The sequence below is a fragment of the Orycteropus afer genome, unplaced genomic scaffold (genome assembly GCF_000298275.1).
Source record: "Orycteropus afer afer isolate SDZICR_OR568_19922 unplaced genomic scaffold, OryAfe1.0 scaffold00094, whole genome shotgun sequence".
NCBI classification, from domain to species: Eukaryota; Metazoa; Chordata; class Mammalia; order Tubulidentata; family Orycteropodidae; genus Orycteropus; species Orycteropus afer.
Window position 1 is genome coordinate 7,508,844 of NW_006921681.1, and position 12,907 is coordinate 7,521,750.

General features: G+C 56.4%; 1 protein-coding gene across 1 annotated transcript in view; it reads left to right on the forward strand.

Annotated features, from left to right (window-relative positions):
- The window catches only part of PEX14 (peroxisomal biogenesis factor 14), a 271,924-nt gene extending 268,637 nt beyond the window's left edge, over positions 1 to 3,287 (forward strand). The window contains exons 9-10 of the mRNA XM_007942619.2: positions 1,039 to 1,130; positions 2,846 to 3,287. Coding sequence (XP_007940810.2) covers positions 1,039 to 1,130; positions 2,846 to 3,287 — 534 coding nt within the window. The remainder of the gene's footprint in view (positions 1 to 1,038; positions 1,131 to 2,845) is intronic.
- The last annotated feature ends 9,620 nt before the right edge of the window (positions 3,288 to 12,907 follow it).

The window sequence follows — 12,907 nt, forward strand, 5'->3', positions numbered from 1 at the left end:
TGCAGACAGTGAGGCGGATCTCGGCACCCTGCCCCCTGAGGAGTAGGGCTGGAGGCCTGGGAGCCCTGAGGGAAAGCACCTTGTGTGATGAAGGGTGGCTGTCCAGCCCCCTCCAGGTTAGCGCTGGGGAGGCGGCAGGTGAGCTGGCTCAGATGTGTTGGTCCCCCTGCCACGCCCAGGTGGCTTCCAGGTGCCAGATTGGGTGCCAAGGATGTTGGGGCACCGTCTCTTCTCAGCCCTGAAGTTTGTTTCTGCTTATGGTGGTGAAGTTTTTCTTTTGGATACCAAAGGTTTGAGTGAAAAGTGTAACTGGTATTCTGTTGCTGCTGTTGTGGGGGAACACTGAGTTGATTTTTGACTCATAGCGACCCCATGTGACAGAATAGAGCAACCTTCGAGGGTTTCCTAGGTTGTAACCTTGATGGGAGCAGATGGCCAGGTCCTTCTCCTGGGGAGCCGTGGGGTGGGTTTGAGCTGCCGGCCTTTCAGTTTGCAGCTGAGTGCTTGACCACCAAACCACCAGGCTTCCTTGGAATTGGTGTATAGATGTATCTGTTTTGTTTTTTGTAATGGAACATTTCACATACACAGAGAACGGGGAGAATACTGTAACAATCCCACGTGTTGGCATCCTGTCACTCCAGCAGCACCCTGCTCACACACACCCCTCCCACCCTCACCTCAGATTGTTTTGAAGGAAATCCCGGCACCACATCATTCTGTCCTGATCCTTCGGCATGCAGCCCTGAAAGATAAGGGCTCTTGAGTGATGGTTTTGTTTTATCACAAAGCCATCATTATGCCTTAAAAAAAAAAATTGAATGATTCCTTAATATTGTCAAATATTAAGGACATTTGTTTCAAGGGTATTGCTATTTAAACGGGGGCAGGTGGGTGGGCGGCCCCCTGGCTGGGCGGCGGCAGGCCTTCTCCAGGCCACAGACAGCCCAGGTGCTGCTGCTCGGGTCAACGCCTCAAGAGGCCTTGCAGGGCTGCGAGCAGGCTCTGACATGTGGTCTCCTGTGTTGTGACTCTCAGGCCACCACATCGACCAACTGGATCCTGGAGTCCCAGAACATCAGTGAACTCAAGTCAGAAATCAACTCCTTGAAGGGCCTTCTTTTAAATCGGTACGGAGAGGGGAAGGCATGGGTTCTGTTCTGGTCCCTGCCTGGGATGGGGTGTGGAGGTCCCTGGGCTGGTCCAGCGGCCATGGCAGGAGTGCACCTTCCTGTAGGGGCCACTGTCAGCCCGCCCATGACAAGCTGGTCAGTCAGGCATTGTGTGTGGGATCCCAGAACTTCCACCTCCCCTCCTCGCAGGCCCGCTACCCGTTCAGGAGTGACCATCTGAAGCACCCACAAGCACCCTGAAATGCACACAGTTCCTCAGGCCTGGTCATGAGGGGTCAAGGATAGCTTAGCCATCAAGCTGGGCCTGGTGGCCCGTTTTTTTAGGATGGGGGTTCAGTCAGGGCTACTGCCTCCTTCCCAAGCCCCCAGCTGGACTTCCCAGTGACAACCTGGTCCCAGAAAACATCCCTGTAGAGGGCTTGGGGTCTTCGTGCCAGGCAGGGTTCTAGGATTCAGGCATAGGCAGAACTAGCTCCTGCTCTTCCCCCTGCCCCTCAAAAAAGCTTCTCCACTGTCCCTCTGCTTTGACGACACTTTCCTGCACCATTAACTGGGGAGGCTGTTGTTGCCGCACAGCCCTGAGTGCAGCCTGACCAACTCATCCTGGATTTAAAACGGAACACCCTGTGTCTCGGGACCAGGGTACCAGTCACCTGACTGGCTGGCACTGCAAGGTGGCCTTGCTCGGGTGCTCACCTCTCTGCTGGGCTGGGGTTTGGTGAGAAATGTGTGACTGTATGAAGGTGCCCAGGATGGGGAGGGGCCTTATGGCCCCAACTAGAGGACCCCATTTCCCTGAAGAAAAGACCTGAGGCTGCAGTGAGGTGTGACTGAGCTGGGGAAGGGGTCTGAAGCTTGGAGATTAGGGCCTTTGTGGGCAGAGACAGAGAGCAGCCTGGGCCATGTCTGAGCCAGGGGATGCTGACACTGGCTTCCTGGTGAATGTCACAGGATCGACAGGCCTCAAGGGGAAGAGCTGTTCCTGGATTAGTGGGGGACGGGGAGTATGCAGGCAGGGCCCCCCTGCTGCAGAGCTTGCTGTCCAAGCCGTAGCCGGCAGACCTGCCTCTCGGGCCCTTCCTGAAACTGCCTCTGGTTTGGGCTGGGTGCTGGCCCAAGACTAGGGTGGGGACACAGGAGCCAATGGAAAAGCTGGCTTCTCCCTAGGGAAAGGGTGAGGGCCAAGGTTTCTACAGGGTGCATGACAGTGCCCTCTGGCTCTGATGTCGCTGACCCTGCAGCCAGTGCCCAGCCCCCCACCCCCTCTTCTCATCCCATAGACAGGTTGGGGTTGAGGAGGAGGAGGGTTGGATACCCAGTCTTAGCCTTGTCTGCTTCCTGCCTGCTCCTTCTCTCTGGCCCTGGGTAGAGGCTGAGGACAGGCTGTGGACCAGGAAGGAGCAGGTTCCAGGAAGTGACAGGCCCTCAGGTCACATGGTCCAGCAGTGGCCAAAGAAGGCGAACCTCACATGGGACAAGTAGAGACACCCCAAGTGGAGCAGGGTGCTCTGTGGGCAGCTCAGTGTCCCTCTGGCCACCCGGAAGCCTTCATTTATGACAGAAGGGGTCTTGCCCCAGCATTCGTGCCCCTGCTATATGGTGCTAGGGGGCTGCGCCCCATTGCTGGGGTCTCTGCCCTGCTGTGTCCTGAGGGTGGGAACCTAGTAGGCTCTGTCACCCACCTTTGCTTTTCCTCCTGCTTTCCCCACCAGGAGGCAGTTCCCGCCCTCGCCGTCTGCACCCAAGATCCCCTCCTGGCAGATCCCAGTGAAGTCGCCATCCCCATCCAGTCCTGCAGCGGTGAACCACCATAGCAGCAGTGACATCTCACCAGTCAGCAACGAGTCCACATCGTCCTCACCCGTGAAGGAGGGCCACAGCCCTGAGGGCTCCACGTACCACCTGTTGGGCCCCACTGAGGAGGGCACAGGGGGGCTGGGTGTCAAGGGCCAGGTGCGGATGGAGGTGCAGGGTGAGGAGGAGAAGCGGGAGGAAGAGGAGGATGAGGAGGACGATGACGTGAGCCGTGCAGGCGAGGAGGACTGCCTGGGGGTGCAGCGGGAGGACCGCCGGGGTGGCGATGGGCAGATCAATGAGCAGGTGGATAAACTGCGGAGGCCCGAGGGTGCCAGCAACGAGCACGAGCGGGACTAGGTGCCGCGCCCACTGCCACAGCCCGCTCTGTGGGACTGGCATGCTGGCCTCCGGCCCTGGGAGGCCGCCCTGAGCCCTGGGAGGCAGAGCTGTCCTCGCCCCAGGGAGAGGCCCTCACTGCAGCCCCGGTGGCAGGCAGCAGGAGGGCTGGGCTCACCTGGCCGCTGCGTGTGATCACATTTCTGCCTCCCTTCCCACCCTCCTCTCACCCCAAAGCCCAGCCCAGTCCTCCGTGGCTCAACCCAGCCTTGGACCTTGTCCTCATAACAAGCTGGAGGGCCAGAAGCCTCTGTGCTCAGTTCCTGGCCCAGCCCCTCTCCCGGAGCAGACCGGCGTCTGTCCAGGGTCTGTTTGCTGAGTGTTTCCATCTTAACACCACGCATGACAAGAGCCAGTTGTATTACCTGACTCCTGACTCCTTGGTGGAGAAAGAAGTGCAGTTGATCTGTGTCTGCTGCTCCTTCCCTCCCTTGGACCCCTTTCCCTCAAGCGCCTGGTGCCTCTGGGCTCCTCTCCTTTTGGGCCATGGGCCTGGTAGGCTGTCATGTCCCACTCCAGAAAATGAGGGTCTGCTTGGGCATAGCCTCTGGGACTGCTTGGGGCAGCCACTGTCTCCACAGCCAGCCCCTGACCAACTGATGCACCCCAGTGTGCCCCTGCTTACCCCACTCCCCACCATGCCCTATCGTCCTCCTGGGAAATGAAATCACACTGCATTCTGACCACCCTTGCTTGCTGCATCGTGGCCTCAGCTGATCGATCACATGGTGAGACGTGACCGTCACGCCCCACACAGGAGCCAGGCATCAGGGCCTTCCTGACAAACAGCTATGTCTGTTTTCCCACCGGAAACATGTTCATTTGTGTGATCATGTATAGATGCAAAATATAAGATATGACTGTATATAATTGTAATAAATACAAGTTGGCACTATTTAACCCCTGGCTTTGGCTTCTTACCTCTGCTCACGCACCAGCCCCCAGAGGTGGGTCTTGACTGAGGTCTTCCCCGAGGCCACCCTAGGGAGGGGCCCGGAGGGGGGTGCTGGACTGTCCCCGCCTTCGGGCCTGCCGCTCCTGCCTCAGCCTCCCTGCCCCACTCCTTTCGTGCCAGGTCTCACTGCCTCCTCACCAAAACTGCGGGGTCCTGGGCTCTGAGTCTGGGGTTTCTGCTGCAGGGCGACATTTCTGATCGCAGGAGGAAAAGGGACCTCATATTACTGTATATAGACCTGCTGTGGAGTGTGATGAGTTCTCATGCCTTAAATGGATGAATGTTTTCCCCAGGAGAGCGTGTGTCTCTTTCTTTCTTCCTCCTCCCTGTCTCTTCTAGTGCCCTCCCCATCTCCCTGTAACCTTCACAGAGCAGGAAGCTCCTCCCAAGGAGCACTCTGCTCCCTCCAGCCCCGAGTGGTGTGACCAGGTGGGGACAAGGACGTGGTTATGTCCGTCTGCCTGGTGTATACACCCAGCTCGAAAAGGACAAGTGCCAGATAGCGGCCACCACGGAGGGTGGAGAGCATGCAGCGTGGTAGGTACCCCTCCAGCGGCTAGCAGGCCTCCTGGCCATTGTGTCATCTTGTCCAGCTCCTACCACCCAACAGCCCTGGGAGGGCAGGACAGACAGGGCAAGGGAGTGTCTTGGCATTGGGGCTGTTTTTCTCAGAAAACATGCTACCTTCTGCTTAAGTCCCTTTTTAGCGTTCTGGGCCCGATTATCTGCAGCAAGCTCATGCCTGGCTCTCAGGCCCGAGGGAGCTACCAAGGGGTCACGTCACATAACCCCTTGCATGTCAAGCCCCCTGGCCTGGTGTCTGGTCCTCGGGTTATGTCTTTGATGCTCCTAACCTCACGTGACATTCTCTAGTCTTGTCTCCCCCCTCATGCGCCTGAGGGACCAGGAGGGCCAGAGTGAAAGTCACTGCAGCTTGTCCTCAAAATTCCTGAAGCAGCTGGAGCAAGGCCTGCTCTCCCAGGCCCCTGAGGAGTCCCTGTACCCTCAGAGCCAGGAGGCGAGTCTGCAGCATCGGCACAGTGCACAGCCAGGTCCCAGGCTTGGGGCTTGTGACGGCTTCCCTGGCCTCTGGCCTCTGTGCTGCAGACATGCCCAGCCCTGAGCAGCAGATGACTGGGGAGTCACCTCTTTAGTGACTGTTTGCTGTCATCTAATGTTTCAGAGCACCCTTCCCCAGTGGACCAGGGAAGGGAGCCCAGAGGGTGACGCCGGGGTTGCTGAGGCTGGAGTGCCCCTGTACCTGGAGCCAGGGCCACCAAGAGAGGAGTCCCTGGGGTGGGGGCATCACCGGCAGTTTTCCCCAACCTGGGGGGTCCAGAGACTCCTTGGTACCTGGGACTCAAGGGCAGGGGGAGGGGGAAGGGATAAACCTTTTGCCCCCATGGGTCTTGAGCACCAAATGCAGCTTTTGAGGACAGAGTGTTTGGCGTGATTTCAGGGAGAGGAAAACCCCTCCCCAAAAGAGTGGAGCGCTGCCTAATAAAGGCACTAAGGGACAGAGGGAAAACAGCCCTTTGGAAAAAAAAAAAGTCTTTCATTAGAAAAATAATGCATTTCATCCAAATAAGGTAAAAATATTTGGAAAGGGGCAGAAGTGAGCAGCAGGCAGCGCCTGTCAGGCCCTTTCTGGAAAGGAGAAGGTTATTAAACTCAATTACGATGTATTTTTGTGAAGTGTCTTTAGGAAGACATCGGCCAAGCACTCTGGAGGCTGTGGGGCACGCTCCCGGCCTTCGCCTGCCCGACCCTCTGCCCACGCGGCCTAACGGCCTCTCCCAGCTGTCGCCTTCTCCGGGCTTCTGCCCTTTGGGCGGGAAGAAGGGCCCTCACTTGGCCAGCCCAGCATGGTCACCACGGAGCCCAGGGAGCAGGCCGGGTGGCCAAGGCCCACCCTAGGGTGCTGTGAGGACTGTGGCAGCCTGAGTACCCCTTGGTTTGTGCAGCCTGTGTCCTGGGACCCTTCTGTGGGAAAAAGATAGCATTCTGGGTCGTAGAAGAGGTGGTTGGTCTGAGTTTGTACCTCCCCCTGCAAATTGTTTTTTATTATTGTGGGAGAAGTACATACCAGATGTTTAAAGAGCCCATTGATACAAAGGGGAATAAAGAGTGGCAATCTCCCTTCCACCACCTGACTCGGACGTTTTCACGTGTGCGCTCATAGACCTGCAAACATGGTCTCTCTCCCTCTCTCTCTCTGTCTCTCTGTCTCTCTCTCTCTCTGTTTTTAAATAAAATTGGACATTCCTCTTCATGATGTTCCTCCACTTGGTCCTCACAGTCAACAGTGAATCATGTTTGTCTTTCGGGACCCTCACCCTCTGGTGAGTGTGGACAAGCTCTCTCGAAAGCTCCCCTCCCGGCCACCCCACCGCTCTAAGGCACACCGTGGTTCTGGTCACCAGCCTGGCTCAGGTCCCCCTCTGCTCTGGGGGATCGTCCCGCCATGGGCCGATGGCACCCGGAGCCACAGGGGAACGGGAGGTGGGGCAGGAGACGTCTCTGTCAGGCTGGACAGCCTCATCGCCAGGAGTTTACTCAACGCTTAGTGTTTCTTCATGTTTGTTTAAGTGTTTCTGTCAAGGCCTCCGGAGAAGGGGAGAGGGTCGGAGGCTCCAGACGGCAGGCAGCTAAGGCAGCCAGCGGTACGCACAGACAAGGTGCTCACTGGCGTGAGCAGGCCTTGACTCCTGCACTTCCTGCCCCTTGCCTGGAGAGGTATTTCTTCCCAGGGATCAGCCATGATGGCCTGGCGACCTGGCCAAAGGAGGCAGTTTGGCTGCCACCCTCCAGGGCCATGTTGACATGTTACCCACCGCCTTTGAGCCAGCATATGTGCTGACACTCAGGCATACACTTGCCCTCATGCTTGCACAAGGGGAAGCTGGCATTGAGCACTGAGTGGGCAGGCCTCTGGGGTCCCTTTGACCACACTGGGACAGCCAGGCCCAGCTCCACAGCTCCACAGCTCTCAGCGCCCACTCTCCATTTCTCTTTTACGCAAAATGAGTTTAAGATGGAGTCCCGAGCTGTCAGATAACTGTCACTTGGATCATGAACAAATCTTACTAGTTTACTTTTCATCAAGCACTTTAAAGTTCCTGTTCTTTCAGAAAAGTAGATGAAATTCCTTTTGAATTTCATAAGGATAATGCCCAAAGCCTTTCCTTGCCCTGTGGTGGGTCCTAGAAGGACACTTACATGCACCTTGGAAGCTCAGGTGCTTGCCCTCCTCACCCCACTGGTCAGCCCTGGAGAATTGATTCCAGGGCATTCTGGTTCCAGGGTTGTGACAGGGTGTGGCTGCCAGGCCCCAGGGTGGCTTGGGGCAAGGCCAAGGGCTGGAGGGGTGGGCTGGATGGGGGTCGGGGCCTCTGGAAACTCTCAGGTGGGGCTGAGGCCTCCACACTTTCCGTGGCCACCTTGTCATTGTGATGTGGGGTTTGCAGGCAGCCTAGCAGCTGCTCCAGCTGCCCTTTGCCCCTCTGCGCTGACCATGGGCTCTCAGCGAGGGTAGCAAAGGCCTGTTCATACCTCAGGATTGAAGCCTGTTTGAAGGGTCTGCTGACATCCTGCTGCCTGGAGGCCTGACTTGAGGCTGGGGGCTTTGGGGTAGCTGTCCTCCCTCCCCCATCTTCACCCTGTGCCAAGGCTACTCGGGGCAGGGCCACCTCTCATGACATCGGGTGGACACCTGCCTTTGCCCTGTGGCCTATGTATAATGCCCTGAAAGGGGTCCATCCTGTTGCTGTGGGTCCAGGAGGCCTGGAGGCAAGGCCACTCTGGAGCCCCAAGCCAGGCTCCTCCAGGTGACTCAGGCTCCAGGTCTGTGGGAGGTGGGCAGCCACTGTGTTCAGCCCTGAGCCTGTGCAGCTGGTTCTGGCTCTTTCAAGAGGTTACAAAACTCTTGAGTTTGCCCCAGTTTGGGTGTAGAAGCATCACACCACACAGCTAATTAGATGCTAGAATGAAAACATGTTTTACTGCACTTCTACCAAGCCCAGCAGAGCATGGGGAGTGTCATGGGGCTTGGGCCCTCCGTACCGCGGCGGGGAGGGGGGGCACCACCTGGAACAGCAGCCACTCACTACCACCAACTCACCTCTGACTCCTGGCAGGGGACTTGGTCTCAGGGTGAACTGAGCCCCTGATGGGACAGGTGGGCTCTCTTCTCTGCCCTTGTTGGCAGTGGCTAGGACTTGGACATGTCCCCCTGAAGCTCTTTTGAGGGGCCGACCAAGACCCATGCCTCTCTTTGGACCTGCCTCGCAACCCTCATGATTAGGCTAGCCTGGAAGCTGGCCCTGCCCTCATGTATGCCATGTGGTCTGCTGAGGTAGACCAGGCCCAGAAGACCTGGCGGCAGGTGGAGAGGGGGCAGTAGTTTAGGGCCTGGCCAAGGTCCACTGACTGCCCCAAGCCCCCTCCTGCCTCTCCTGGGCCAGGAGCCCCTGAGCCAGCTACGGTCACCTCAGAGAACTGCAAGAGGGGCTGAGGCTACCCCTGCCACCCCAGAGCTGTCCTGGCTTCCTCGCCCCAAGGGAGCCCTGTGGTCTGCACCACCCACCCGCCTGGTTACAGAGGTGGGGACTTGGCTCTCTGCCTCTCCGGGCCCAGCGGGAAGGCGGCTCGGCCCACCGGGGCCTGTGAAGCTCCAATAATGGTTTTAATTTGTTGAACTTGTGTTTTATCCCATAAATTAGTCACTGTTTTATTTAACAGAATCGAGATATCCACAAACAATAGGCGAGTTCCAACTTGAACATTTTAATAAGACAGAAAAAAGTATATATTTTCGTGTCTGTTACAAACATATTTATGTAAATAGCCTGTGGGCTGCGTTCCAGAAGGAAAGAAGGGAAGGCCCAGGGTGCTGGGAGGGGCTAGAAACGAGGCTTTTGTGGTAGAAGTGACATTGAACATGGGCTGGGAACTGCTCCAGCTGATAGGCTGAGGGGAGGGCAGCCTCCTGCAGCCCTGAGCCTGTGCTCTCTCTGGCTAGGTGGCCAAGCATGGAGTGAGCCAGCAGAGGGTGGGAAGGGCCTTGATGACATCACCTCTCCAGCCCCCTCTCCTTTGAGACAGTGGGTGTCCCGGGCTGTGCCGATGCTCCTCCCCAAAGTGGGGAGCAGAAGGCAACCCCATGCCCCTCCCTAGCATGGGGGCATCCCTGACACATAGGGGTCTGTCAAGGCAGGAATGGCAGGAGGACGCAGAAGATGCAGCCCAAAGAGACTGGTTGCTATGGAGGGGAGTGTCATGGTGGGCAGTGAGGCCTGCCTTCTGGCCTAGGCCAAGCAGAGCTTCCAGGGTTCGTAGGCCAGTGCACCCTGCAGCCGGCTTCTGAGGGACCCCAACATGGTGTTGCGAGGGGCTGTAGCTCAGGCCCCCGGCAACTACAGCCCCAGGAACCAGCCTCTCTGGTCTGCCATGGTGTGTTCCAGGTAGGAGCCGAGCCAGCATCCGGGCTGGATCCAGGTACTTGCCTGTTCCTGGCCCAGGCAGGTCCCTGCAGGAAGGAGGAAAGAGCCAAGGGAGAAGGCAGAAGGATGACCCTGTCAGCGCCTGCCCAGTAGTCCTGGCTAGAGAGGAGGGGGCTGGCCAGGCCAAGGGTTCTGGGAAGGCCACGGACCCTCTGCCCAAAACCCAAAACCTAACTGCCCGAGATGCTTGGCATGAGGGCAGCTCCTGAGCCTCACACAGACGCTTCCAGCAGGTGTGTAGACAGGGCCACTCTCTTGGCTGGCCCAGTAGGGTCCAAGCCCCCCAGCAGCCTGTGAGGGCCTGGCCTAGTGCCCAGGGACAAAACTGGTCTGTTGCCCCCTCTACTGCCAGAAGCTGAAAGGTGACTGACTCCTGGCCCTTCCCTTCTCTGGAGCCAGGGGTGTTTGTGCCACCCCCCGCAGCTGGGTCATGGCCAGCCACTTGGGGTGATTTTAAAAATAAAAGGTAACTTGATACTTTTTTTTTTTTCCAGTTTTTATTGAGTGAAAATGTCAAACCTTGCATCAGTCATGCAAAAAAAAAAAAAAAAATCAAATAAATAAAACACATATATTAAATTTCTAATAGCACTAAATTCAAGTGGAAAAATATTCAGTTCTTAATAACGCAGGTGCGAGGAGACCAGATTCAAGTAATCAGAGCACACGCTGTTCAGTTCAGTTTTCACGTTCTGCATTTTTTTTTTTGTCTCAAAACCTCTCTATATATCTCTATATATCTATATATGTATATACATATAGATACATACACACACATATGTGCATACATATTATTTGATATTTATATATATACACATACATAGTTATAAAACATTAAAAAGAGCATTGGTGGATCAAGCATCGTTTTCCCCACAGAAAGAAAATAAAACAAAAATTACACATTAAAATTCAAAATGAGCTAGCAATGGCTTATAGTCCTAGTGTGCAATATGAAGTTACAAAAGGCTAGACTTCCCACTGTCAGCATCTTCTTTTTTTTTCCTTTGATTTTGCTACATTGAAAAATGTTTTTATTTTTATTTTTTTTTCCTTTACAAAACTCCCACAGACGCAGGGTTCTGCGGAAGGGCTCTGAAGTCTGGGTGAGCGCTCACCAGCAGCAGGTGGAGCTGGGCGCCGAGCTCTGCTGGGGACTGGCTTGGAAAACCTTGCTTTTCCTGTTGCATCAGGTACACGCCATGTGACCACTCCTCCCTCCCTGCTCCCTCTCCAGTTCAGATGGGCCCGGCTTTCTGGCTGTGGGCAGCCGAGAGGATTTAAAAAAAAAAAAAAAAAATAGAAGAAGAAAGAAAAAGTAAACCAATGCCCCCAGTTGGGTTGGGCTTCCCCTTGGAGACCTTTGGGAAGGGAGTCCCCACCCATCAGGGCTGGATCTGATCTCACCTAGTGGCTAAAGTCTCAGAGACCAAGGAGACCAGCCAGTGGCCCAAGAAGCATGAAGGCCAGCGGCGGGGCTGCTCCTTGATCTGTCCACCAGGTGTGGTACCTGCCAGATGGGCCCCTACCCACCCCATCCCAGGAGCTTCAATGACTTCCGCATCTCCAAGAAGGGAGGATGGAAAAGAGAATCCAATCGGGGTGGGTTGCACTAGTCAAGAAGCATCCCAAACAAAATATTAAAACAAACTGGGTTTGGGGAAAAAAAAAAAAAAGAGCCCTACAAAGCCACACGCATAACCGATAGAAACTCAAATGTTAAATTAACTACAAACTTGTATTAACAATTACAGTCTTTTTTCCTTGTCTCTACAAAATTCAAGTTAAAAGTTGGAATCACGCAGCTCCCATCAGTGCTAGTGTGAAGACAGAAAGCCTCAAACAGTTAAGGCCTCTAAAATAAACGCTAAACAAAGTCCCACAGGAGAGATTGCACCATTCTCCAACCGCAGGGCTGGTCCGGACGCGGCCGTGCTCCCCACCACCCCGTCTGCTTTTTTTGTTGTTGTTGTTCTATGTAGAATAATAACCTTTACAGGAAAAATACTGTACAACTTTCTTGTGTGTGTGTGTGTGTGTATGTGTTCCATTTTGAACATCAAAGCCAAAGACAGTCGCACCCTTCCTGTCTGCATCTTCGCGGCGGTGGAGACCCCTGCCGTACCCCTAGCTCCCACTGGTCGCTCCTTCTTCGTTTCACTGGGTGGAGGCCGGGGGCTGGGCGTCGCAAAGCAAACGAGTGGTGCCCCTTTCCCAGCAAGGCTGCCCGGGAGCAGACAGCAGAGCCAGGCCTCGAGTGGGAGCTGAAGGACCGCGGCGTGCCAGATCTAATTCCATGAGATTTCCTCGACGGTCCCCTGTAGTGTCACCCGTGCTGACCGACTTCTGCCCATCCTCCCCCGGGCCGTGAAGGAGGAGGGGTTTAGCTGCATTAACGGGAGGCCCTGCCAGATGCCCCGGGTACGGCCCGCCCCTGGTGGTTGTGGCGGGGGTCCCAGTGGCTCCCGGCCCTCGCCCCGGTCCTGAGCAATGAGGAATCCCCCCGGCGTGGTAGTGCGGGGCGGGGACCGGCCGTCGGGAGGTACGCTTGGAGCAGCGGCGGGACGCCTGGGCCCGCCTTGCCCCTCAGGAACCCCCGCCCTTCGCTTCCACCTGGACAAGAGCACCTTCTATTTCCCTGAAGAAGATCCCCAGACTTCAGCTAGAAAAGGGTCGTTCGGCAGCCTCGTCGGTCTTTCCAGCCGTGGGGCCGAGCGTTCCGGGCGGGGCGGGCGCGGGGCGGCCCGGGGAGCACCAGAGTGGGGGGACCCTCGGTCCTGAGACGGACGCGGGGTCCCGAAGCACCGGCGGGGCCGACCAGGGCGGGTAGGGGGCGGAGCCCGAGCCCCGAGCGCCCCTGGACGCATCTAGCTCTGGACAGAGGGAAGCTTTCCATATAAATAGCATTTCTTACAAAATTAATAACAATATTAATAATATAATAAAGAGGCAAGATCCTGGAGCGGGCATGGAGGAGCCCGCAGCGCTCGCTCCTTCTTGCACGCGCACGTGGAGCACGGACCCGGCGACCCCGGCGGAGCCAGAGCGCACGGGCCGGGGGCGCGGGGCAGGGGCGCAGGGTCGGGCCGTTGGGGCGCCGCGTAATCGCGAGCCTACGGCGAGGCGGC